At 37.2% G+C, this 26,890-nt stretch overlaps 1 protein-coding gene across 2 annotated transcripts; it reads right to left on the bottom strand.

Moving 5' to 3' along the window:
• Positions 1-5,183: 5,183 nt before the first annotated feature.
• Positions 5,184-20,763, bottom strand: LOC143031669 (uncharacterized). Of its 2 annotated transcripts, none has more exons than XM_076195790.1 (2): positions 20,143-20,763; positions 5,184-8,389 (listed from the first exon to the last, which is right to left on the bottom strand). In XM_076195790.1, the coding sequence occupies exon 2, from the start codon at positions 8,254-8,256 to the stop codon at positions 6,811-6,813; it is 1,446 nt and encodes a 481-aa protein (XP_076051905.1). In that variant the 5' UTR covers positions 8,257-8,389; positions 20,143-20,763; the 3' UTR covers positions 5,184-6,810. The 2 variants fall into 2 exon arrangements, with proteins under 2 accessions (XP_076051905.1, XP_076051904.1); XM_076195789.1 differs by having other exon boundaries at positions 20,189-20,763.
• Between the last annotated feature and the right edge of the window lie 6,127 nt (positions 20,764-26,890).

Below are 26,890 nucleotides of genomic sequence, written 5' to 3'. Positions count from 1 at the left end.
TCTTCCATAAAGACTGGGCATCATTGCAGAATAGCAGACCATCCTCAAGTGAGAAAATTTCTTGGAAACACAATGATCACAATAGAAAACATTAAAGAGGTGTACTGGAACACACACACACAAAAAAGTAATAATAATAATAATAATAAATAAAAACTACACTGATCAACAAAGAATTTGTCTCAAAAGGGCTCCTCTTTTCCATGTATTTCCGCATTCTAAATTCAAAAAAATTCAATTTTTTTCCAATACACTTTAATCTTTTTTATTGTGATCATCATTGTGTCTCCAAACCATCCTCAATTTGGGATTTTTTAAACACAATGATGATCACAATAGAAAAAAATTAAAGAAATGTGTTGGAACTCAAAACACTTTGGGTGATAAAACTTTTTTTTATTAATGTTTTGGATTTAGAATGCGAAAATACCTGGAAAAGAGGTAACCCCCCCCCTCTCTTAGGATAAATTCTTTGTTGACCAGTCATTGTAAACTTTGCATTTCAAACATAGCTTCTCATTATCTTATATTCAACAAACATTTCCAGCCAATTATGACACGCTTTTTCATTTCACTCTGCATGAAATTGCCAGTTGCCGACATGTCTGTCAAAGCAAACACCATGTGAGGCCGGAACCTTTATTAGAGTGACTTTTTTTTTCTTTTTCTTCCTTACTTTGCGGGGCTAGTACCCTCTCGGTCCTCAATCTTGCAGATGGCTCGGAACAGTTCATATACAATATTTGTCCATGCGATGCCACTGTTAACGCGATACCATTGTTATTATCATGGGCACTCTGATCTCAAGGGATGGGAGGGGGTACCCCTTAGCCACAGGCGGCGCATGGGGGAGGGTGTGTCCACAACAAGCTGAGGGTTGTCTCGGAAGGGGAGATGGTGAAGTGCCGTACCACCCTTGCCGCTGTGAGTGGCGGGCTGAGTCCTGGGTGATGGGTGCCCCGTGGCTCTACTCTCTAGCAGGCAGTGGTGGAGGGGCTGTTGTACCTCGGCCCCACAGACTTTGCAGTGCTCGTGATTGTCTCTTCCCGCGCGTAGCACTTGCCACCCACAGTGATATCTTAGGCGGACCCTGTGGGCGGTAGATTTCACCCTTCTACAATGAGGCAGGTGGTCTGCCTCGTACCTGGTAACGAGGTTGTACCACAGCACTGATTCTGAAGTATGAAAGTGACTGCTGTGGTTTGTCCTGGTCATTAGTCTGGCCTTCTTGATGGTGACGCCCTTGATCTGTGTGATCGTGGGTGCCAGGAGCAGAGTGATTTTCCTGAACCTCGCCACTGCTTTGACAGTATCATCCGCAATATTGTTCCCTGGAATCCCGGTGTGACTGGGGATCCAGTGATATGTTGCGACCTTCCATGCTGGTCCGAAGGTGTAGCAAGTATTGGACTGATGTCGCTAAGTAGACGTCATCCGTTGTTTATGCGGACCTGATGACGTCAATAACGCCCCTTGAGTCTGTGTGGATCACGACTGCTCCCTGCCCAGCAGAAAGAGCGTGGTCCAGGGCCTCGGAGATGGTAGCAAGCTCCGTATGAAGAGCAAAGTTTCTGTCACTCATTCTCCATAGCGCAGTCACTCCCATCAGCTGTTGTAAAAGCAGCGCCACACCTTTCCGGGAGGGGGTCCATAGAGCCGCCCGTGTAGTACGACAAACTCGCTGGGCGGGGGTGGGGTATGTGATAGGCCTTATGGCCTCAAGGATCGTGGGTCACAGCCTTGCCGGGTCGTAGTCTGCCTTCCTTCCACAGAAGTGAAAGAGTTGAAAGTTGGCGCAGAGAGATTGCCATGGGGAAAGGGGGACAAAATCTGGATCGGGGTCGTCTAGAGCATGTCGCCGAACCAATTCCCCGAGTTTAAAGGCGCGGACCACATGGAGTGACAGGTGGGGTCTCCCTCGGGTTCTAGGTCACTCGTTTCGCTTGTTACAACTTTATCAATTACATGGTCGTGATATACATAACTGATACCACATCGATTTTTTTTCCAGTCCACAGTTTTCCAAGATGGATTGATGAATGCCAGTCCTGCCAGCTTCCCAGCTGGTCTTGTACGGGTACCATGTAACCTATTACTACCTGCCGCATGGTCGCATTGCTGGCGACTAAACTGGCTCCCCCATTGGTCACCAACCAGTGAGAAAGGTGCGATGGACACGAAAATGGAGGGGAAATAAAACAATAAAAAAAGTAGATGAACTCTTTGGGTCAACGGCCACCCAACCCCGTTATGGATCACTAACTCACGTGTTTGCCGTGTGTGGCATCTCTGCTGGGATTGGAGACGGTATTCCTTGAAGCTGGTTCATGTCCCAGTGCTATTGTTGTACTGAGGTGTCACCTTGGGACTAGAGACACTCATCGGTCCTCTATTCAAGCCAGGTTGGGTGGCTCCTCTTGCCCCAGGCTGGGCTGCCTGACTTCAGTCTTTAGTTTAGGCTGTCAATGACTACCGTCTAGGCTGACATCGCACGGACCGTGGCCGTCTCCACCTAATGTCAAGGTAATAGGTATCTATACTTTCCCATGACCCCTAGGACTTTCTTTCTCACCTTTCTCACCAGACGCCAGGTAGTTGATTTCAACTGTTAGTCGTCGGCCTCGTCATCAGATGCCTCCACTCATCTCGATCCTCGTAAATTTCTTGTTCGTTTACTTCTTCCAACGTTAAATTTCTTCCTTCCAAGTTCTTTTTCACACAATCCATCCACCCTTTCCTGGGTCTTCCAACCGGCCTCCTTCCTCTAGGCTGCCATTCCAAATACTTCTTTGGATATCTACTTTCCTCCATTCTCTTCATATGACCAAACCATCTCAAGTTGTTTCTTTCTATGATTCCCACAATCGGCTCAACTTTTAGGTGCTCTCTTATTTTCTCGTTTTTAAACCCGTCTCATCTGGTGATCCCCATAATTATTCTCAATACCCTCATTTCTACAGCTCCAATCTTCGACTCTATCTTCCTTGGCATACTCCAAGTTTCTGGCTCATTTAGTAAAACTGGTCTTAGTATGGTCGTGTACATTATCGTTTTTCATTTCAGTAGCACATTCTTATCTTTGAGCAGAGGGTACAGCAGGTTCACATTTACATTGAATTTTTTAATTCGTCTAGTAATCTCGCTCTCCTGGATGTTATCTTGCATAAACAAAACTCCTAAATAATTAAAGTTATTCACCTGTTTTAGCTGTTTTTAACTTATGCTGATATTACATTCCTCTCTATTTCTCCTTACACACATTACCTCACTTTTGTTCTCATTTATCTTCAATATATCTAATCCTAGTCTCACCTCATTGGGGTCGGTCATGGGTGGGGGCGTGGGAGGGCGAATCGTAGATATATGTACACGACAGCCATATTTGACAACTGTGGTGAGGGCTAGCTTGCAACATACCCTTGTCAAAAACTTCAAGCGCGCTGTGCGGGTTACTAGGGTGTTGGAAACAAGACAAAAACACGTCAAGCCAGGCCCGGTATTAACTAACTCCGGCGGCCTATCCGTGTGGGCGCTAGGGACATTCTCTCTCCTAGGACGATCGACTGCCGTTTTTAATCGGCGGAGCTCAGGAGGCTTAGGTTGGATATAGTGGCTCTCTCAGAGGTGAGAGAAACAGGGAGTGGCGAGGTCTGTAGTGAGGGCTACACCTACTTTTGGTCGGGCCAAACCGATAGGGTCCACTCTTATTGCAGTATATGCCACGAGACCTACTTTTTATCTTGGGCGACTTCAATGCTGTTACTGGTACAGGAAGTATGTATTGATTCCATGGTTCTGGAACCAGGATATTCAACAGTTCTCTTCTTATGAACTTTGCAAAGTCCAAAAGTCTAGGGATTGCTGGTTCCTTGCTCTAGAAACGAAAGCCACACAGATGGACATGTTGTAATGCTGGAGTAGTGGCAGAGGTGATTGAGCACATTTTTGCTAGGACTCGATGGAAGATCCTATAGAAATGCGGGGTTGATTCTTTGGAACTAATCATAGACTGGTGTTCGCAACATTCAGACTGCATATCATATCATGGGAACATAATGAAGGAGACTGCAAGGTCTAAACTAGGCAGTTCCATGCCCATTTCCACCTGTCATCCCATCCATAAATTTGTCTAGCCGTTTCTTTGAGCAAATAATAGTTTCAGCGCTATTTACATGGTTACCGTGTTTATTCCTATCGTTGACCACTCTATTAGTAAATAATTTCTTGCCTATTTCCTTCTTAAGTCTAAATTTGTCCAATTCATATCCATTACTGTGAGTCCTGCCCTGTTGTCTTAATATGATGATCTTAATTGCATCACCTTTGTTAAAGCCTTTGATCCACTTGAGCACCTCTATTAGAACACCCTGCATTTTCAAGAGTGTAAATTAAGGTGTCTAAGCCTGTCATCGTAAGGTAAACTTCTAAGCCCATGTATCATTTTGGTCATTCCCTTCTGTACTGATTTTAGTGAATTGATATCCATTCTATAGGACCGAAGTTAAACAAATTGAAAGGAACTGGCAATGCACATAAGGCCACAAATGAAAAATTATAAATCTCAGAGAACAACACAAATTATCACCAAATTACTTTTGGTCACTTATAACTTGGTTACAAATTTTGTTGATGATGAATTTATCTAATTCATAAATGCCACTACTGATATTAAGATTAGAACCTTCAGAATATCTTAAAATACTACTTTCTATAATGTTTCTATTGACAACTGAACTACAAGAAAAAATGGAGGAAGTATTCATCCAACTGATACAATGATTAAAATATTTCATCACTGTACTAATTGGACTAATGCTTCCAGCAAAATTAAAAAAAAATTTAAACCACCCTTTGTGAGCATTTTGCCCGCAGACATTTGGGCCAGCATTTTCAACCTTTCCCAGTTTTCAATCCCCTTCTCTTCCTTCCCCCCTACTTCTTTTCTCTCCCTGTTCCCTCCATTCCTCTTATTTAATCTCAAGCATATGTATCTCAACTTGTACTTGAAAAAGCTGTAATAAACGAAACGTCATACAAATAAGGGCTCTGTCCTCATATGGTGTTTAACTCACCAATTACTCCCTTTATAATTTTAGATTGCAAAAGATAAAAAGCAAAAGGGTTTTTATGCAATTTAGTTATAATTGACTTTGGGAAGTACTAAAAACTAAATCCTGTGAAATTAGACACCTTTTATTTACAAAATGGTTATTCTTTAAACCTAACAAATATTTTGTAAAAATCCACTATTAAATCAATACACAAACCAAACATTTGTTACATGAAGTAAAACCATGGCATCTGTTCTGCATAATCTAAAAAACCCGAAGTACAAATAACCCAACTATATTTCCAATTTATCTACAAATACATGGAAAATGTGCTGACACTTTCAATCTTAATCTAATTGAAACTATAATTTGACCTCATTCATAAATGAACACATATGATGCTACATTTGCTGATTACCTCTGCTTCTATGCATGACATCATCTTGAAAGGAGACAGAGGGCATTACAGCTTTGATTACTATGTCATAGTTAGTATTTTTATCTCAATACATCATTGTGCAAGTCACGGCCATTTTATTTCACTCCGTCTAGTCATCTCAGCATACATAGCCATCTCCAACCAAAGTCTATAGCATCCACAGTTGTCACCACTTATAGCCTACATGTGACATGCACAATCATCTTGTCCTGTTGACTACAATTGTTTCTTTCCATCATAATCAGGGACAAAGCTAATGAGCTTTATTATTTCATTCTTACTTATCCTACACTACAGTGAATGAAACACTGTATGAAACAAAATGGACAGGGACAGAAGGGTTTTGGAACTCATATGAAGCACATCCCATTTTATCTCCATGATTATCACAGAACTGACAATAAGATAATGACCAAAATCATCAACTTCAGATAAACTTTGTAAATTAAATTTCAGAATGATGTGTCATTCTAAAGTAAAATAAAATCTTGATATATATATAGCAAATGAATTAATGTTATATTTTCTAGTGCATCCCTATAAATCATTAAATGAAACTACTTCAATTGTCAATCAGCAATTTTACCAGAGTATCTATTACATAAACTATGATACATTCCCAGTACAACCTTTGTGTTGAAGAAGAAAAAGAAAGAAAAAAAAAACAGTAGTATAAAATTAGCTAAGCTGAAAACTGATTTTTTTAATATGTCACATTCATCTTTGCCTTGAATGGTGTGACTCAGAAGAGTATGAACCCAATAACTACATATCTGCTGCTCTTTGTCTCAGCAGATTAAGCACACAGGGCAGTGGTGACTTCCTCTGTTGTAGCTAAACACATCCTGGTCTAAGCACCTTGCCTCACCTATAGAAACAGTCAAGGAACCACAATATTTTTTTTGAGGAGTTACAACACATTAATTGTATAACTTCTAAATATGGAAACATAGTTTAATTTTCTATTACCATACAGTTCATGTCTCTTGTATCATATTACTCTTTTGTATGACAGTTTCATCGCACAGGTCACAATGCAGACTCTCTACTATGTGGGTCATCATATGCCATTTGATACCAATTTTTCTTGAGAAACCTTCGTTACAAAGGTCACTGGCAAAAGTTCTCTCTACTGTGGGTCAATACTTGATAGTTGAGAGTAACCTTACCTAAGAAATTTGTATTGTACAGGTAATAAGGGAGAGGCCTTTTGAATAAACAGCATTACACAGACCACCCTTGAAAGGATTCTTTTAAATGTGGGTAACCATGTGATGTTTGAGATCATTCTAAGAAAGATGCATCAGATAGATTACAATGTTAAGATTCCTCTCCTGTGTGAGTTAATAAATGTTTTTTGAGTTGACCTTTTCGTAAGAAAGCTGCATCACACATTTGACAATGAAAAGACTTCTCCCCAGTGTGGGTCAGCACATGATATTTGAGAGCACCCATGTGTGAGAAAGCAGTATCACAAAGATCACAATGGTATGGTTTCTCTCCTGTGTGGGTCCTTAAATGGGTTTTGAGATAACCCTTTTGTGCAAAAGCTGCCTCACACAGGTCACACTGGAAAGGCTTTACCCCAGTGTGGCTAACCATATGCATTTTGAGAGAATTCCTATGTGAGAAAGCTGCAACACAGAGTTTACATTGGAAAGGCTTCTCTCCAGTATGGGTAACCATGTGACGTTTGAGATCACTCTTTTGTGCAAAAGCCGTAATGCATTGGTCACACTGAAAAGGCTTCTCTCCAGTGTGGGTCCTCATGTGATATTTGAGAGTACCCTTTTCTGAGAAAGCTGCATTGCACAGGTCACAATGGTGCGGCTTTTCTCCAGTGTGGGTCAGCACATGATTTTTGAGAGTACCCTTTTGTGAGAAAGCTGCACTGCAAAAGTCACAATGATAAGGCTTCTCTCCCGTGTGGGTCATCATGTGACGTGTGAGAAGATTTTTTCGTGAGAAATTTGTATTGCACAGATTACAATGGTAAGGCTTCTCTCCTGTGTGGGTCCTGACATGGATTTTGAGATGACTCTTTTGTGAGAAAGCTGCATCACACAGGTCACACTGGAAAGGCCTCTCCCCAGTGTGGGTAACCATATGCGCTTTTAGGTAATGTTTTCGTGCAAAAGTTGTATTGCAATGGTCACACTGGAAAGGTTTCTTCCCAGTGTGGGTCACCATGTGCACTCTCAGATAACGTCTTTGTGAAAAAGCTGCATTGCACTGGTCACACTGGAAATGCTTCTCTCCAGAGTGGACGGCCATGTGCATTTTCAGAGAACGTTTTCGTGAGAAAGCTGCATTGCATTGGTCACACTGGAAAGGTTTCTCTCCTGTGTGGGTAAACATGTGCATTTTGAGATCGCTCTTTTGTGCAAAAGCTGCAACGCACAGGGCACACTGAAAAGGCCGCTCTCCAGTGTGGGTCTTTATGTGATATCTGAGAGTACCCTTTTCTGAGAAAGCTGCACCACACATGTCACAATGGTGAGGCTTTTCTCCAGTGTGGGTCAGCACATGATTTTTGAGTGTACCGCTTTGTGAGAAAGCTGCATTGCACAAGCCACAATGGTAAGGCTTCTCTCCAGTGTGTGTCATCATGTGTCGTTTGAGACTATCCTTTCGTGAAAAAGTTACATTGCACTGATCACACTGGATAACCTTCTCTCCTTTGTGGGTCATCATGTAATATGGTGACTCGAGAGAAAGTTGCACCACATTCTTCACGCCGGAAGGTTTCTCTTCTACGTTAGTCATTGTATGGAATAGGGTATTGTCCTACTCGCACCAAACTAGATTCTCTTCACTATTCAACATATATAATCTATAGACAGTTCCTCAAAAGGAATACTGATGATTAGATGTTAAACCATATCATCACCTTTTCATTCTGGAAAAAAAAATATATATAACATGAAACTTTTTATATGTCACAATAAGTGTGTAAAAATAGACACAAATCATTTCATGTACAGGTCATCTTGTACCTACATAGGACACTTCTTATATACAATACTTGACAAGTCAATTTGGGGAGGAACCAATAGGTATATTGCTCCATTATACTGCATTAAAATGTTATAGAATAGTTGAAAATCACACAGTAGCTATATGTTTTAGTATATTCACACCACCACCACAAGAAATTACTCAGAATTTGCTCCAAGGTATTACATTTGTTCATGAGTGTAACTCTGAGCATGTTTGACATCTTGTCACATTCACACCAAAATATAACGCTCAGTTCCCTCTAACTGCCATATATGATCTAGTTCCAAGCTGAGGCACCTTACACAGTGAAGAATTAATTGATTTCTTAATCATTCTCATTTCCACTGGGATGGAAATTCACTTTTGTTACTGAAGTGTGTAAAATGAATGAAAAAGCCAAGGGGCATCCAAAATTCAGGCAAAACTGTCACTCCCTTCAGAAAGGTGTATGTAACTATTGGTCACAGTGGCCACATTATCATATAACTCCATAACATTCTGCTGTTGAACTAATAAGACCTAAATCTAAAGATGACTGATTATGGTGATGTAGACTGGAGTTATCTCTGTCATAAATCAATCAATTTGCAGGAGACGCATGACTCCCATGTAACCAGCTATCAACCACCAGGCAGGCCCACTGTCACTCGGGGAAAAAACATTGGGTTGTTGTCTAGGGACTTTTCTTGTGGGACAATGTAAGATGAGGAACTCAGTGTCTCCTGTATGGTGGTTGCATCTTGGGCAGTTTGATTCTTGGATCTTTGGGGTGTTTTACTCAAATATTGATTTTGGTGGCCAATCTTAAAGAGCTTATTTAGCAATGCAGGTGTGAATGCCTTTTAATATGGTTGTTGTGCTGTACAGGTGGTAGGTTGTAACTGAATGAGTAGTAAGCTCCCTTGTTTAGGTTTAATTGGTAGTGCTTGTGTGATATAATGAGATGGATGACTGGGGTTCAGGGACCTAACACAGAACTATAATTTTCATATGATATTCTATGGAGAGAATTTTGGTCTCTGTGCAAGGTTCTATTGGAGTGGCTTTGGTGCCTCTTGCTTTTACTCTCATCTCTATTATCTGATTCAAATAACTGGTGTGAGCAACATTATTTTTATGGTATATTAATAATTGGTGCTATACCACAAATCACACTAAAATTTGAGGTGATTCACACCATAAAAAATACACTGACAATAAATGTTATACCACATCTCAGCAGGCAAAAATCTCAACCCAGCATTATTCAATACACCTGATATTTTAATAACCAATATAAAATTAATCTAACAATTTGGAAAATGTCAATCTATATTTCTTCTTATCACAGCATAATACTCTCATCTATTAGGTAAAATGGGCAATATGTATATAAGAAATTCCTAGTAACAAATTTCAGCATTCACGACATACTAGAGTACAAACTACTATCAAAAAAGCTACCCCATAAGTGTGAAGTAGGGAGACAAGGTATAATGGGAGAACTAGTCATTTAAATTTTTGCCCCACAAAATCTTGTTCACAAAGGTGAAAATTAGTGTTACTGTATAATCTTCATTGAAAAAGGGTTTTGGAACTCCTTAAAACTCGACCTCTGGGCATAGGCAAACCTATTGTTTGTACTGTACAGGGTTATCACAGAATTTGTGGCACCTCTAAACAAGTTTCTAAAACTGGACAATATAAATGAAGTATCTAAGATAGTTTTTAATTTACCTAAGGGGTGAATGTTTGGGGTGGCCTTATTGTTGGCTGCATCAACGAGTTTGAGCAGAAACATGTGGTAGTTGGGTCTAACTAGGTCTTTGTGTTTGCTTATTTCACTGAGGTTGTCTGTGAAGAATGTGAACATTTCTAGTTCATGAAGTCAGGAGGTCTGAGTGAGAGAATATTCATGAAATTGTGCAAAATGTTCTAAGAAAGCATTAACTGAACTTAAATTTTGTGAGTTTTGGGAGTTCAATAGGAGAAGTTTTCCCATATTTTGAGGTCGGGAAGCCATTGTGTCGATGTGTTGTACATTTTCTATATCATCTTCTGTGGCAATGCCAAATAAGGACTTAGAAATAGAACCCATGAAATTCATGAGTCCTCTCTTTTGTCTGAAGGAGGCAGGGTAGCATTCTGTGTCATGGTTTGTCATCATGTTTCCCTGTTCAATTGCTGAGAGTTAGAGGAGTATCATGTTTATTGTGTAATTTAAAAGAACATGCAGTCTCTGGATTATGAAGAATTTGTTGTGGGGCTGTGATGTTTGAAGTTGGTTATGAAATGTTTTGCTTTTGTGTCTATATTTACAGATAGAATCTAGATTTGTGTGAGGTTTTGTGATGTCCAAGTTCATCTTGACTGCTATTGTATCATGAATTACCAGAAATGTGCCTATGGGGTTTATGATTGTGTCTGGGACCATTCTTGATGGGGTGTCACCAGAGAAGCCTGTGACGACACATATGAGGAGAGGTAGAGGTGTACCCAGTGTGAGAGTGTGGTTAGGTGTTTTACTTCTGAATGTATTTTGGTTTTATTTGTGAGTATATGGAAGTATGTATGGGTATATGATTCTGCCATGGTGAACATGATCTGAAGTAGAGGTGGGAATGAGTTTGGTAAATAGGGATTGTGATAATTTTCACTTAGTTAAGCATGACATCTGCAAACTAAGAGAGGAAGAATCTGGTTTTGTTATAGAGAATTACTGTCTGGAGCGTAGTGACATGTGAAAAGTAGGGTGTTGAGTAGGGGTGTGCCGATTACTCAGCATCAGCAAGAATCAGCACTTTTGGTGAATTGGCACTGGTATTGGCGAGAATTGGCATTTTTTGTTTAGAAAGGGATTTGGCATTGGTATCGGAAACACTTTGCCGATGCCAATGCGACTTCAGTAATTCACCTATTATTCATTGTTCTGGTGGTTATATAGAGCCATGCAGCATATTACGTGCTATATGAAATACCACTACCAAATAATCACTGCTTTACCTTATTTTCACATAGCATCACAATCATAGGGAATGAGGTGGCTAGGAATATACTGTGGTAGTGGTAAACTTACACTGCCATCTAGTGCCATAAAACAAATTTCGAAAATATTATGCAGAGGTGATAAAGTCTGCAGAGACGAGGATGTATGACTGGAGAAACTTTTAGAGTAGCAGCACAAGTTGGAGTAAATGTTAGAGCAAATTACATTAACCTTTAATTTTTTGTATTTCTTATATAAAACTATATATATATATATATACATATTGCAGTAATTCATAAGGCACACGTGAAAATAATTTACAGAAAAAACACTGGGAAATAAGAAACTTAGTCCGAATGTCTTCGTAAGACATTATCAAGGAATACAAAGTGACACAGACATAGGTCCATGTATATACATAAAGTAGTAGACAAGCTAGGAAACATGGAAAGGACACAAAAGATGCTTCATAACCAGGTTGAGAAGTGTTTACATTTAAGGACATTTGATCATATGATATTCCATCCCCCGCCCTGGTAACACTTGGAGCATTTTTTTTTTCTTTTACAATTTTCTTAATAATAAAATCATGAAGTTTATACAAACCTAAACTTAAATTAACATTTTGATCAAAGGTATGCTTAATATGACTGGACAGAAATAAGGAAATACTTTCTAGTAGGTCTTTATTAGAAAGAAACATTATCGAATCCAGTCATATTAAGCATGTTTCCTAGCTTGTCTGCTACTTTATGTATATATATGCACCTATGTCTCTGTCAATTTGTATTCCTTGATAATGTTTTATGAAGACGTCTGGACTAAGTTTCTTATTTCCCAGTGTTTTTTCTGCAAATATATATATATATACATATATATATATATGTATATATATATATATATATATATTACATATATATATATACTGTATATATAAACAGAAAAGTCTCTACAACAGAAATTAAGGGAGAGTAATATGGGAGTAAATTGTCTCGGTATCCATGGACTCGGTCAGTTTAACCCAGTTATAAGTACAAAAAATCACCAGACAGATTTACTCCCACTTATTCTGCAGTAATTTATAGCCAAATGAATCATTCATAAAGAATTTTTATATATTTTGATAAGTAAATACATAACAATACATCTTTATGCTTTTTGACAATGACAGCTATGACTTTGACTCACGTTTAGATGATCTGCTGTCAAATTCATAATCACACGAGTCAAATTTGGACAAAATGAAACTTAAAAAAAAAAAAAAAAAAAATTAAGATCTTCCTCTGTTCTAACACTACAAAGTGAAGTTGATAAATTTTGCTCTCTCCCACTGGAACCACGTGACTCGGATTCCTTGAGTTGGTGGAGAGACTACCACAACTCATATCCTGAACTTGGAAAAGTTGCCAACAAAATGCTGTGCTCTCCACCATCTTCAGTGGAGAGTGAATGAACGCCTCTTCGGCATTGGTGGTAATGCCTACACCCCACACTGTAACTGCTTGACTCCAGAAACAAGGGAGAAATCGATGCTGTTGAACTTTAATTTGCATATGTTTAACTTTGACTATTAACCCATGGAATGTGGCAGTACTCGGGTGAGTCTGCATATTGAAAATTATAAAATATAAAGTTTCATTGCATTTTTTGTTCCTTTTTGGATTTTATGCCCAGACACAACTTTTTTTGAGGGAAAAAAAAAAAAAAAAAAAAAAAAAAAACCACTTCCCACATTCCATGGGTCAAACATTAGATAGTAGAGACCAAGTTAGGTTTAGGTTTTACTATTTAGTTAAGATTAAGATATTGATTAATAAATTTTATACTCTGCACATGTGTTTTATTAAAGCCATGCATTAAATTATTCAAGTTATTTGAAGTTAGCAGTTACATCAAAATCTATGAAAGAGGTAATTTTTAACCTCTTTTTCAACAGATAGAAAATAATACAATCATACATTGATAATCACAAAGTGGTCAATCAATAAGCACTTCATTAAGTTCATTCAATCATTAGCACCCAACAGCTCAAGAACTGGTGTGTATAAATCTACATAGATTATAAAGCAAGTAAAAATCATAGTTTAATTACTTTATATTAAAAACTGATATACTGCAATTATATGAAGTGGAATTGGCATCACCATTGGTATCGGCAACTAAGAGTGAATAGGAATCAGCATTGGCATTGACGAAAAAAAAAAAAAAAAGCACACCCCATGTAATGAGGTTTCTTGATTGTGGATGAGTGATGTTGGGTGGTAGGTGGAGGTTGATTTGGTAAAAAATTGAGTCTGTCTAGGATGGTACTGGTATCAAGTGATGATTTGATTGGTTTTAGTTTCTCTCCATGTATGAGGGTGCCATCGGACGGGTCTATAAGGTGGTGGTTGTTGTTGGCTAGGGTTTCTGCTACCACAAGGGGGCCTAAGAGGGATTTACACGGTCTAACAGCTCATCAAATGTGGTTCGACAGACACGTGTTTAAAGTGATGCGTGAACGGGGTATCTGGTTGTCGAACACGTTGTTTGACAACCAAATACCCCGTTCACACATCACTTTAAACACGTGTCTGTTGAACCTCGTTCGACGAACCGTTATACTGTCCTCCCCTCTAAGAACTTTGGTGTAAGTTTGGTCTGTTGTGGTGTTTAAGCATGACAACATCACCTGGGGTGAGAGTTAAGGATCAAGAGTGTTTATGTTGTCTCATCAATGTCAGTTTTTCTTGTTTGAGAGTTTTTTGACTTCTTTGTGGATAAAGTGCATAGTGAGTTTTACATGCTTTGCATAATCTTCTATAGTGTATAGGGGAAAGGGGGTTTCTCTAGTGTGTCATAAGGCATATGAAGGGGTTGTCCAAAGATTATGAAGTGAGGGATTTCTTTGTTGTTGAGTTAATAGAGCTATTAATGCTGGCCTGTACTTGTGGAAGCCAGTCCTCCCATGTGTTGCAAAGACACTCTTGTAAGGGACAGAGGACTTAGAGGATTTTTCTGTTTGTTCTCTCTACAAGTCCTTGTGGGTGATATAATGTAGCATATATCCTGTTGATGTGGTACAGTTTGGCTTTGTTTTGGAGAACCTTATTTCGAAATTCCGTGCCACTCCCTGAGAGTATCTGATGAGAATACTGTGTTCTCTTTTCCTAGGGACTGGAGTATGTCTGCCATAATGGGCATTGGTATGTGGTCAGGGATGGTGTGTATGTATTGACCTTATGGAAAACTATTATGGGTCAGAAGGACCCATTTTTTTTTTTTTAACTAGGAAAAATGGTGAGTTCCAAGGGGAATGAGAATGTCTAATGATATTTTGGTCTAGCATGTCATCTCTATGGTTTGAGATGAGAACCTGCCTATTCTAGGGAATCCTATAGGCAAAGGTTCATCTAAGGCAATTGCCTTACAATGGGACTGTAGAAGATTCCTAAGCCTGTTTTAGGCTTCTTGGAAGTCTATGACCAGGATATCATCAAGAGGGATTTTTTTTTTTTATTATTGTCATGGTGGTGGTGTTGATAGGTGTGGTGTGTGCTTCCTCAATGAGGTTTATGTATGGTATTCAATGGTGAGGCACCCCACTGACAGATTAAAATGGAGAGATAGGGACTACACAACAATTTATACAGTGAGTCCTCCTCATACGGTAATTCTTTATCCAGTAAATTCACAGTTACGGTATTTGGTAATTACTACCCTCGATTCTATTTATGGTACGAAAAATTCACAGATACGGTATCTGCTCATGTTTTGTTTACACCGTACCGTAGCCCCACCATGCCATGCAGCCACCACAACAATCAGTCTCTTCCTGCGTTCATTATATGGTAATTTCAATTTGTGGTAAGGTTTTCAGGAACACATATGTACTGTATAGCGAGGACTCACTGTATCTGAACATAGGAAAGTAGGGATCCCCAAGTATCATATGTGTCCAAAAAAAAGTTTATAAATGCAAGAGATTGTGGATGAGAGTTGCCTCCTCCTCCCAACAATAAATTGGTGGATTTGTAAAGTTAGAGGATAAACAGGAATTCCTCTAAGTGTTGAGATGTGGGGATATCATGGGACAGAAGAAAAATCAGTGATTATTACGTGGAAAATAGGGTTCAGTGATTTATATGTGAAGAAATGGAGTGATACTTAGAAACAACATGTCATCCAATAAAGCTGATTAAGGTGATTGGAAAGCTTAGTGATGTAAACCCATGTTTCAATTGCACAGTCAAGAGTGTCAAATACTTACCTCCATGCTACCTCTGCATTCGTGAGTTATTCTTGTCTTGTAGCTCATTGTAAAGATTTTGCATACACTGGCCCTAAATATATATATATATATATGTATGTATATATATGGGTAAGGTCACATGAAGAATTGTCACCCCAGAATGTTCACATGAAGAATTGTCACCCCATGAGATCCTACCTGAAGAATCGTCACCCCATGAAGAATTGTCACCCCAGTACAGCACATATCAACAGTGGAACAAAGACTAGGTTAGGTTAGGTTGAATGAGAGTTATGCTTATTGTCATCAACTTATAAAAAGAATGGTAAATCCAGGATGGCCCACATGAAGAATTGGCACCCTAGGATAGCCTACATGAAGAATTGTCACCCTGTCGAAGTCTGGGGTGACGATTCTTCATGTGATCCATATATATATATATATATATATATGATGGAAAAGGTGAGAGATAAATAGAGGGGAGAGAAAAATAGACATATATACATATGATGGTGGAAAGGGTGAGAAATATGGCAGAGGAGAGATAAAGAGATATGGTGGATGGGGAAAAAAAAAAGAGAGAGAGAGAGAAGGGGAAGGATAGAGAAAGAGAGATGGGGTGAGGAATAGAGAGAAATATGGCGAGGGAGGTGGAGGGATAGAGAGGGAGAGATATGACATATTTCTCTACCTCTATCCTTACCCCTTCCCCCTCTTTTCCTTCCCATTCACCATGTCTCTCTTTCTATCACTCCCCTCTGCTATCTGTATCTCTCACCCATCATATATATATATATATATATATATATATATATATATATATATATACATATATATATACATATATATATATATATATATATATATATATATATATTTATGGACACCTCCCTTGTAAGGGGGGAAAAGCCACTGGTATATGTATATATATATATATATATATTATATATATATATATATAATATAGATATATATGAAATTTTTCTTCCTTTCTCTCTCTCCCCCCACCACCTGCCACTTCTCTCTTCCTGCCATTTCTCTTTTTCTCTCTACTCCTACTCCCTCCACCATATGTATCTCTCTGTCCCTCCACCCCACCATCAAAAAAGTAAATAAGCATTCTAAAATAAATCACATGTATGGGCTTTGGAAAGTAGAAGGAAATTATTCACAATTTGTAAACAGTTCTTGAGAATTACACACAACTATGCTTCTATAGCATGCTTCCCAATAAAAAGGAAATGAAACAAGAGACAATTTACATACATATACGTACATGTACTGTATGTACAATGTCCAGCAATACATGTATCTTTATTTTTGTGTATTTTCCCTCTTTTATACAGTACATTAAAGATTTATTTACTGTTTATTTACGGTGGTTAGGTTCTTGAAATTACCGTATATGACCAAATCCGTGTATGCTGACATTCCATATTGAATATCGGGGTATTTTTTTAGTTTCGACCATGGGCGCAATATAGCAATAGAAAATTAATTAGCAATTTTGTAAATTAAAATGTATCAACGTAATATGCAATTTTGTGGGCGGAAATGAAAGTAAAAAATACCATGCTACAAGAAAATATGCTAATGAATGAAGTCGGTAGCATAGGATTGGGACGCCATCTTGTCGTCTGCCAACGTCTCTCACAACGACAACAACGAGGACGAGCCGGGTGACATTTAATTTGCAGGTAATGATTTATCAAACACAGGTCAGATTAGTTTAGTTTAGGTTAGACGAATTCATCATCCTTTTATTTCTTCGACATCGGCATCTATCATAAACATGGTGTACCATTCGTCCGACATGACTTCGTTACTTACGAAATTTGTTTTAGCACCTTTTTTTTTCAGCTCACAAAATTGCATATTACTTTGATACATTATAATTTACAAAATTAATCATTAATTTTCTATTGCTATATTGCGCCCATGGTCGAAACTAAAAATTTACCACTACCAGTATATACTGTACCCCAGGTAGTTTTTGCAGCTTGCAGGATGGTAATGTAGACCTAAGCTTCAGAACACTTTACCTCACAGCTAATATCCACCGTACAAGTTCAATTATAACATCATACAAATTTGCCTCAGCCAACTTAATTATCGTACACGACGTCGTAACTTCGGGAGATTTACATTAAACGTCTGTCATAAAGCCCGTCGTAACTCCGCGTCGTCGCTAACCGAGTAGGTTGTTAAACGAGGAGTACCTGTACTACAAAATGAAGCACTGAGGATAATAACAGAGTCTAATCCACCAAAACCACTCCAATAAGACACACAAACCAAAATCCTACCCAAAAAACATTATATGAGGATGAAAGGTACACAGTTCTATATAAGAACCCTAAATTTTTTCCACCCATCTCATTACATGTCACAAGTGCAGCCAACTGAAAAAATACATATTACTCAATAATCTAAAACTCATTTACACTACACAACATATCCATACAAAAACATATTCATTTGAACCATATAAAAGGCACTCCAAGAAACATAGACAAACAAAAGCCCCAAAGAAAAATCCCTCCTAACAGAAGCACGAAGCCACCGTCATGATAGCACTCAGATCCCCATTCAGCACTAAAATAATATCAGCACTGAATAGGCCTGGCCACAGAAACAAACTGCTCCAAACACAACTTTCATACAAACCATGGGTATTACTCCAGAAGTGCACGCGTAAGCAATATATTAGTAAAAAATATATATTAATTTTGTAAATTAAAATTTATCAACATGTTTTAGTGGTAGAAATTGAAAAAAAAAAAAAAAAAAAAAAATGCTAAAAGCAATACACTAGCTACAACTCGGATATTGGCAAGGTTCAAAATGCCATGTTTGTTGAACCAGGGCAGTGGACAAGATGTAGGGATGGTCCATCATCAAGGAGGAACCAAGATAAGGAGAAGGGAGGGGGGTGAATGAGAGTAGAGTAAGTGGGGATGGAATGGGTGGGAGTGGATTTTATTCCTTTGTTTTTAGGAACCTCCCTTGTAATCAGGTGAAAGCTGTTGGTATGTGTATGTATGTCAAAGACAGACTAATGGAAATCTAATAAATTAGTCTAGTCTAGTCTGATGTCCTCTAGGGATGCTAAATGCATACCCCATGGAAGGTTAGTTTAGGTATGACTAGACCAATTTTATTAGACCTCCCTTAGTTCATCTTCAACAAGAAACAAAAACAAACATGGCTTCCTGAAGCTCATGAATATCTAAGTTGTAGCTAGTATATTACTTTCAGCAACTTTTGTTATTGATTTCTGCCACTAAAAATATATATTACATTGATGTATTATAATCTTTAAAATATTTTATTTTCTATTTCTATTTTGCTTAGATGTGCACTACTGTAGATTTACCAGAGCATGTATGTCTTATATTATGATACCTTAGCAAAACAGTACAGTATTTCTTCCTTGTGTGATCAATGGGCCAATCTGGGAGATGTTTTTGACTACCTAGGAGCTGAGAGTCCCTATGAAAGAGACCCGACTACCTAAGAGCTGCAAATCCCCTACATGAAGAGACCTGGGCTAATTGAATGAAAAATTCCTATCTTACTACTCAATGGCTTTGCTATACAATCTGCTTAAGAAAGATATACACCATGCTTACTTTGGTCAAGATCAGTCTTTCATTGGATGTGTGTTTCTATTCATAAAATGTGAACTATCTTAGAAATTCTACTCATTAGTCAAAACCTATCATAATGTAATCTGACATGATCAACCTGCCACTCAATCTTGCTAACCCCCCAAACCATTAAATTCTGCTATGCCATGAAAATATTATGTTACGCTATGATCACTACATGGAGAAGCTACTTCAAAATATTGCAATTAACTTTATGTGACATATAACCCCTCCCCCCCCTGGGGGGATGATTTCCTGACAATGCCCTAACAATTCTTACCAGTACATAAGAAAAGAATAATAATAATAAATAGATATTTTAGTTTACAATTCTTTCCAGTACACAAGAAAAAAATAGGTTAGGTTATGGTGAATTAAGTTCATCACACATAACTAGGTTAGTTATGGTTCCTGTAGCCAGATGCAACACTATTCCTGGAGCATTTAATTATTTCATAATTAATATTTTGGGGGGATATAAGTATTATGAAACAGGGTTTTCATTGTATTTTGATAATTCCATTCCCTATAATCCCATCTCCATTAACAAATTATCTTTGAAATTAAAAAATATAGTGAGATATGCGATCAATAAATTGTATTAGTTGATGCCTTCTATGAGAAAATAGAACACTGAACGAGTATTTTCTGTTACAATAACCTTCAGTTAATTCAAATACTTTGGTCAGGTTTCATTCTGTATGATTAAAAATCTTTTAAAACTTGGCAACATAGAGCACTTAACAGATAATTTTAATACACAGTTTTCGTCAAACCATAAATTCAGTTAGTTCGTTCGAGGGTACCTATAATTAATGTTACTTGTCCATAACTTGTGTGACCCTCTTCTACCTGCAATCTTCATTTCACTTCCAGATTTCATTGTTGTCCTAAAACTTTCAATCTCGTAACTACCGAGAGAAAAATTTCCGTCAAATAATGTACTCCTGTATTTACTTCTGGCGTGAGAAAACGTAACCCACAATCTACAGGAGAAAATTTAGGTATACGGTTTATTAAGGGGTAACTTTTCTGAATTTCCTCATACCGCGAACACTACTGTATTTGATGGACGGCTGTTGTTGTCCTATCCAAGAGTTGACACCTTGACGTGGTGGATAGGCTTGAGAATATTGATGATTACAAAAGCTATGTTGGTAGAGAGGAAATCTCTGCAGGGTCGCCCATATCGAACAGATTTTGTAGGGAAGATGAGACAAAGAGCAGCTCGCACACACAGTCGCAGGACCCACTGCTAACTGGCACGTCCCTGATGGCGAACAGGGAAATTCCTCATGGATATATATGGTACCGTCATAATGACAGTGTGGACCATTGGGCACCCTATAGATATATAGGGCTCCACCATATAGAATGAATGAGGTGGCACCAGAGAAATATCTTACCAGAAACTAGTTAGCACGGATGTGAGATTAATGTAAAAAAAAAAAAAAAAAAAAAAAAAAAAAATATATATATATATATATATATATATATATATATATATATAATATATATATATATATATATATACATATATAGCAACCATGAACGGTACAACCAAAATAAAACCGGGTGTTCCTGTTGGATCATCGTCTCATAAAGGTCCAACCGAATTGCCTTGTGTGCTTACGGGCAGTGTGCCATCGAATGTGAGTAAGCACTGTCCAAGCAGATCCAAGTTTTGGACATTAAACAACATGAAGAAAATGAAGACCTATACTCACAACGTAAGAATTCAGAAGACCACAGGCTGGAGAGTTTAATTGAAGAACTAGATAACATCAAGTGGGACTAAGCAAAGAACAGAAGAGTGGAAGAAAAGCTGATACAATTACAAGCGGTGTCACTAATTTCAGAGAAAACAGAGAAACAGAGAAAATGCAAAAAAAGGACGGGTTTTGCTCAAATGCACACTTCTATATATGTATGGTTGCATATAGTTGAATTATTTAAACTTTTTTTCTTTAAAATGTGTGATTTCCATGTAATTTCACCAAAGAGAAGTTATGTTTTAGTCTCTGCAGTATGACCGACCACAGCTACATATACCGTAACAAATTAGCATATGGTTGCATTATTTGAACTATTTTCTTTAAAAGGTGTGATTTTCATGTAATTTGACCAAAGAGAAGTAACGTTTTTAATCCTCTGCAAAATTACCGACCCCAGCTACGATTCGTGGTTACGATTCGTGGTTACCGCTAGCCTGCCATCTATGTTCCGCGAATGCAGATCATCACTGAGCGTCAGAGTTGCCAGATTGGCGTTTTCAATGCCAAATTTTGTATCTTTGGAATGTTTTTACCGTGTTTGGCAGGAAAATTTGTTGGGTGGCATTTTTGGGGGGCGTTTTTAAATACCCGGTCGTGATTAGAGATCACTTTTACTTATATCAAGAATTAAATGATGATGTATATGAATTATATAAATTTATCTTGGTTATATCATGCGGGAAATGTTGCAAAGATTTTGTGCCTAGCCAAAGGATGTTTCAGCTCTTCTTTAGTGAAAATATGTAAGAACGGAGTAGCTCATCAAACATTTCTAAATCTGATGATGCTTTTGATTATATTTAGACACAATAGAAAAGTCACATGTATTTTTATTCATGTTGAAAGTAGATTTATTTCAGAGGATGGTGGTTTATTACAGTACCACTAGAATTAAATGATGGTGTACATGAGTGATATAAATTGATCTTGGTCATATCATGTGACATTGTTTTATATTGGCTAGTCAACAGTAAAAATTATTGTTATATTGTAATTGTAGTTATACACATTATTTTTAACTACTTGATCTTGGTTATATCATGTGGTATTGTTTTATATTGGCTAGTCAACCGTAAAAAATAGTTTTCATGTAATTGTAGTTATACACATTAATTTTAACTACACATGTAAAACCAAAATGCAAAAAAGAAAAAATCTTAGACAATGTAATGGTTGGCATTTTGGGGCATGTTTTAAAAACAATTTGGCAGCATTTTGTCAGAAGTTGGTATTTTTCCTGGTAGAAAACCTGGCAACCCTGCTAAGCGTGGTTGATGGAGTTGGCCAAAAACATAATACTTTTAGAATTTCTTGTGAGGTTCGAACATGTGGGGCATATTTGCATACTAACTTGAATAAATGTAGAGTGATTTTTTTTTTTGTTAACTATTGTTGTTTATTTCTTTATAATACAAAGGTTGCTTAATATTCCATGCAATTAAATAAAAAAAAAATCATTAAATTTTATTTGAAATGCGCTATACAAAATTTATATTCTATGAAATATGACATTGCATACATGGTATTATGCAAAGTAGACCACTTGAAAAAAGAAACTAACGAAGCAGAGCGCTTTCGTATATCACATATTCAATACAAAAAGTACATAGTTGAATAGAAATACATATTTTGTATATACATGAAAAAGGAATACAAAAACTCCATTAAATATTGACGTCAACTTCGCCGTGTTCCATCATGCCAACCAAGAAGACCACAGAATGGACTGGGATAACGCACCAGTTATATTCAAATCCCATTGTAGCTTTCAAAGTGGTACCATCGCAAATGCCAAGATATTCCGCAAACTACGTTCCAAGAACTCGGTGAGATGTCCCTTGGGTACTGGTGCAACTCTTGCGTAACGAACGGGTGCTTCGAGGATAAACTGTTGCTTTTTTGTATAACCATAGTAGTTTGTTGCAGGAAGCACAAAAAGGGAACAAATATTTTTGCACAATACACCAAGTACATCAACACCTATAACCTTGGGCAAGTTTGAATTTAAGATTTGTTATATTCTTGGGGGTGTTTCTCGGCGTGTTTCAAGTATCGGTTATCGCTTATCGCCCCCCCCCCCAATAACAATCCTGGATCCGTGCCTGGGTGGTATGGATCAAACTTCACTCTATTTAGAAACACTATTGTGTTTTTAGTGTAATAGACTGCATATAGTTGAATTATTTTCTTTAAAAGGTGTAATTTCCATATAATATGATCAAAGAGAAGTTACGTTTTTATCCGCAGAGATATGATAGATTCTGAATGGAGAACATTCACACTCGATTGCTCATCACATCAATTACGCCCTGTCATTTACCCTAGTCCCTATCTCTGATTGACGTGCTAACCACACCGCAATTACCGAAAGTACTGCTACCCGAGACTTCCCCCTTCTTGAGAAATCTCGCCCTGGCAGGATTATGTCCCGGTCTCACGCGGGCCTCGTGTTCTATAATTGTTGCGAGATTACAAAGGCGGAGCATGCCGACAGGAGACCTTTTGGCCCATATCTAGGACGGATGCGAGAAAAAATCATAATAGTACAAAATAAATAAATAAAAACTATAATAATGTAGATAACAAATAGAATACATAAATAAATGCAAAGGTATAGTTAGATAATAAACAGGTTTCGTGCGTTAAGCGACTTATTTGGCACCAAAAGGATTTTTTTATGTTCATTCATCCATCCATCCATAAATAAATAAATAAAGGTAAATAAAGTATAAATAAAGAATGGCCAAAGTAGTTATGTTGGTGCTCAAAAAATAATAATGGCATTTTGGTGTTCTAAATTTTAAGTAAACAAAGAAACGAGTTAAGCGTAAACATGTCCAGCTTCAGAATAAACTAAATACTTTGCGAGCAGCATCGCGATGGCATATCAGATGCCAATGATTTCCTTCGTCGTGTTTGAAGAAGTCTGCGATCATGAACTAAAAGTTTCAATAAACTGTGTTTCTCATGATGATATCTGTGCTAGAACGTTGACAAATACCCGTAATTCTACTCGTCTTACATAATTGTAAACTTATTAAAGTGAATGATTATATTACATTGTATTGAAAAATGTATATCATATGTAAAGAATTACATAGTAAAGAATTATCTATACATAAATTTCAATCGTTCTTGAATGATTGTATTACATTGTATTGAAAATAATGCATATCATATGTGCCTATAAATAATAAAGAATTGTATAGACATGAATTTCAATCTATCTTTTTTTCTTAATATAGATATTTTAAGCTGATTATCCTATTATAACTTGAAGATGAGGACTAATTGTCCAGAAGACTAAATGCCTGAAGACCAGTTATTTTGCAAAGGAAGACCAATTGTCCGAAGACTAAATGTCCGAAGACTAAATGTCCAAATACTAAATTTTAGTCCGAAGACTAAATTTTAGTCCGAAGACTAAATTTTAGTCCGAAGACTAAATTTTAGCCCGAAGACTAAATTTTAGCCCGAAGACTAAATTTTAGCCCGAAGACTAAATTTTAGTCCGAAGACTAAATTTTAGTCCGAAGACTAAATTTTAGTCCGAAGACTAAATTTTAGTCCGAAGACTAAATTTTAGTCCGAAGACTAAATTTTAGTCCGAAGACTAAATTTTAGTCCGAAGACTAAATTTTAGTCCGAAGACTAAATTTTAGTCCGAAGACTAAATTTTAGTCCGAAGACTAAATTTTAGTCCGAAGACTAAATTTTAGTCCGAAGACTAAATTTTAGTCCGAAGACTAAATTTTAGTCCGAAGACTAAATTTTAGTCCGAAGACTAAATTTTAGTCCGAAGACTAAATTTTAGTCCGAAGACTAAATTTTAGTCCGAAGACTAAATTTTAGTCCGAAGACTAAATTTTAGTCCGAAGACTAAATGTCCGAAGACTAAATGTCCGAAGACTAAATGTCCGAAGGCTAAATGTCCGAAGACTAAATGTCCAAAGACTAAATGTGACAATGGTTAATCAATTAATAAAGGTTTATTGTATAAATTATGTACATGGATATATAAATTTATATACAATGCGGGTAACAGCACGCCAGTGGGGGAGTTATCGTGCCCTAGTGGGTGGAAGGTGAGTGCGTGGGCTGTAAAGGGCCACTTGTCCACGGATCCATGACAAATTACCTCCTAAACCACCCATAATACCTCCATACGGAAACAGCATATTCTATATGTGGACGAACTAACCCAAAAAGTGAAATACCTACAGTCAAGCAGAAATTCGGGTGAAGCCCTTCTGGTAAGATTACAAAGGATTACAAAGGCGGAGCATGCCGACAGGAGACCTTTTGGTCCATATCTAGGCGGGTACGGACAGTTGCTCACTGGATAATTGCTCACCGGACAATCGCTCACCGGAGAAGTGACAAATAGGACACTTGCTCACCAAAGATTTTTTTTTACTTCTCTTGAACTTAATAACAAACAATATACAGGATTTTTTGTTATATTTAGGTTTATTACAGCAATAATACAAACTTTCATATTTTAGTTTTTAATAATTATAAAATTCAATACAAATTTCTCCCATCAATATATATTTACCGCCAGGTGTATGTTATCCCATGTACATTCAAAATCCCACAAAACAAAATCCCATAAGTCAAAATCCCACATTCAATATCCCATTGTTCAAAATCCCACACTTCATGGTCAAAATCCCACATGTATTTTAATTCAATGTTTTATGACATGTAGAACAAATTCCATATGGAAATGTGTCTAAATTTCAGTTCACCGGTGCAAGTCTATATCTATTTTGTTATAGTTATTATTATATATTAATTATAATATTGAGTCAATATAAAATGTTAATTGAAGAATTAGGATTAATTAATTGACAGGAAAATTAGTGAGTGTTGTATCGATTTCAGTTTACATGTACAAGTTATTGATCAATACGTGGTGTTAATTGTTATCACCATTAGTCGCGTTTGATCAAAAAACATAAGTGAAAAGGACATTGATTTCAGTTCACAGCCTAAATCTAAATAAGTTTTTTGTTATTTTTTTACACAAAGAAACAATATTGTGATAATGTGCATCAGAATCCCCAATCATCACCACCACTAAACAACTCTTTACTGAATCCCCAGTCCCAAGTGAACACCCCCCATCCTCATGTCGTTGATATACTGTGGGTACTGTTTGGACCTTTCCTTGCCAAAATAATTAAAAATTATTTGTTTTATTTATTAATATTTTATTGATTATTACATGCAAACTTTATAAACCTCAATCATATTATCACAGCACTTAATCGTACAGATTGCATAAAGAATTCAAATAATTCATAAGCATCGTACATATTAGCATTCATGTCATATCACAACAAAATCCATACATTGAAATCATAGCGACAAGTAAACTATACTAGAAAATCATACATATGCATTCAAAATTTAGTACAGAATCATACATAGGATTAAACATCATATTGTACTCAAGATTGTACATAAGCACTCACATCAGAGGGCAATATAATTGAAAATATATTCAAATCAGTCATTCAGATAGAATACTGAAGGTAGTTAACATAACCGGCGCATATTACATGAAATCCCCTCTAGATGGAATAAGATGGAATTGTGTGAAGAGTCGATTAATGATAAATGATCAAAGAGTAACTGATTAGTGATTGGTAACTTATTTGTGAATGTGAACTGAATTCAATGAACTCAAGTTAGTTGCCTTGTTGTGCCATACCCTTTAATCTATCTAATTTGTTGAATTCCAACAAATTAACAATAATTTCTAAAAGCCCAG

This window comes from Oratosquilla oratoria, chromosome 12 (genome assembly GCF_046742065.1).
Source record: "Oratosquilla oratoria isolate Oo_2021 chromosome 12, ASM4674206v1, whole genome shotgun sequence".
NCBI lineage: Eukaryota > Metazoa > Arthropoda > Malacostraca > Stomatopoda > Squillidae > Oratosquilla > Oratosquilla oratoria.
This window is presented reverse-complemented; position numbering and strand designations above follow the sequence as displayed.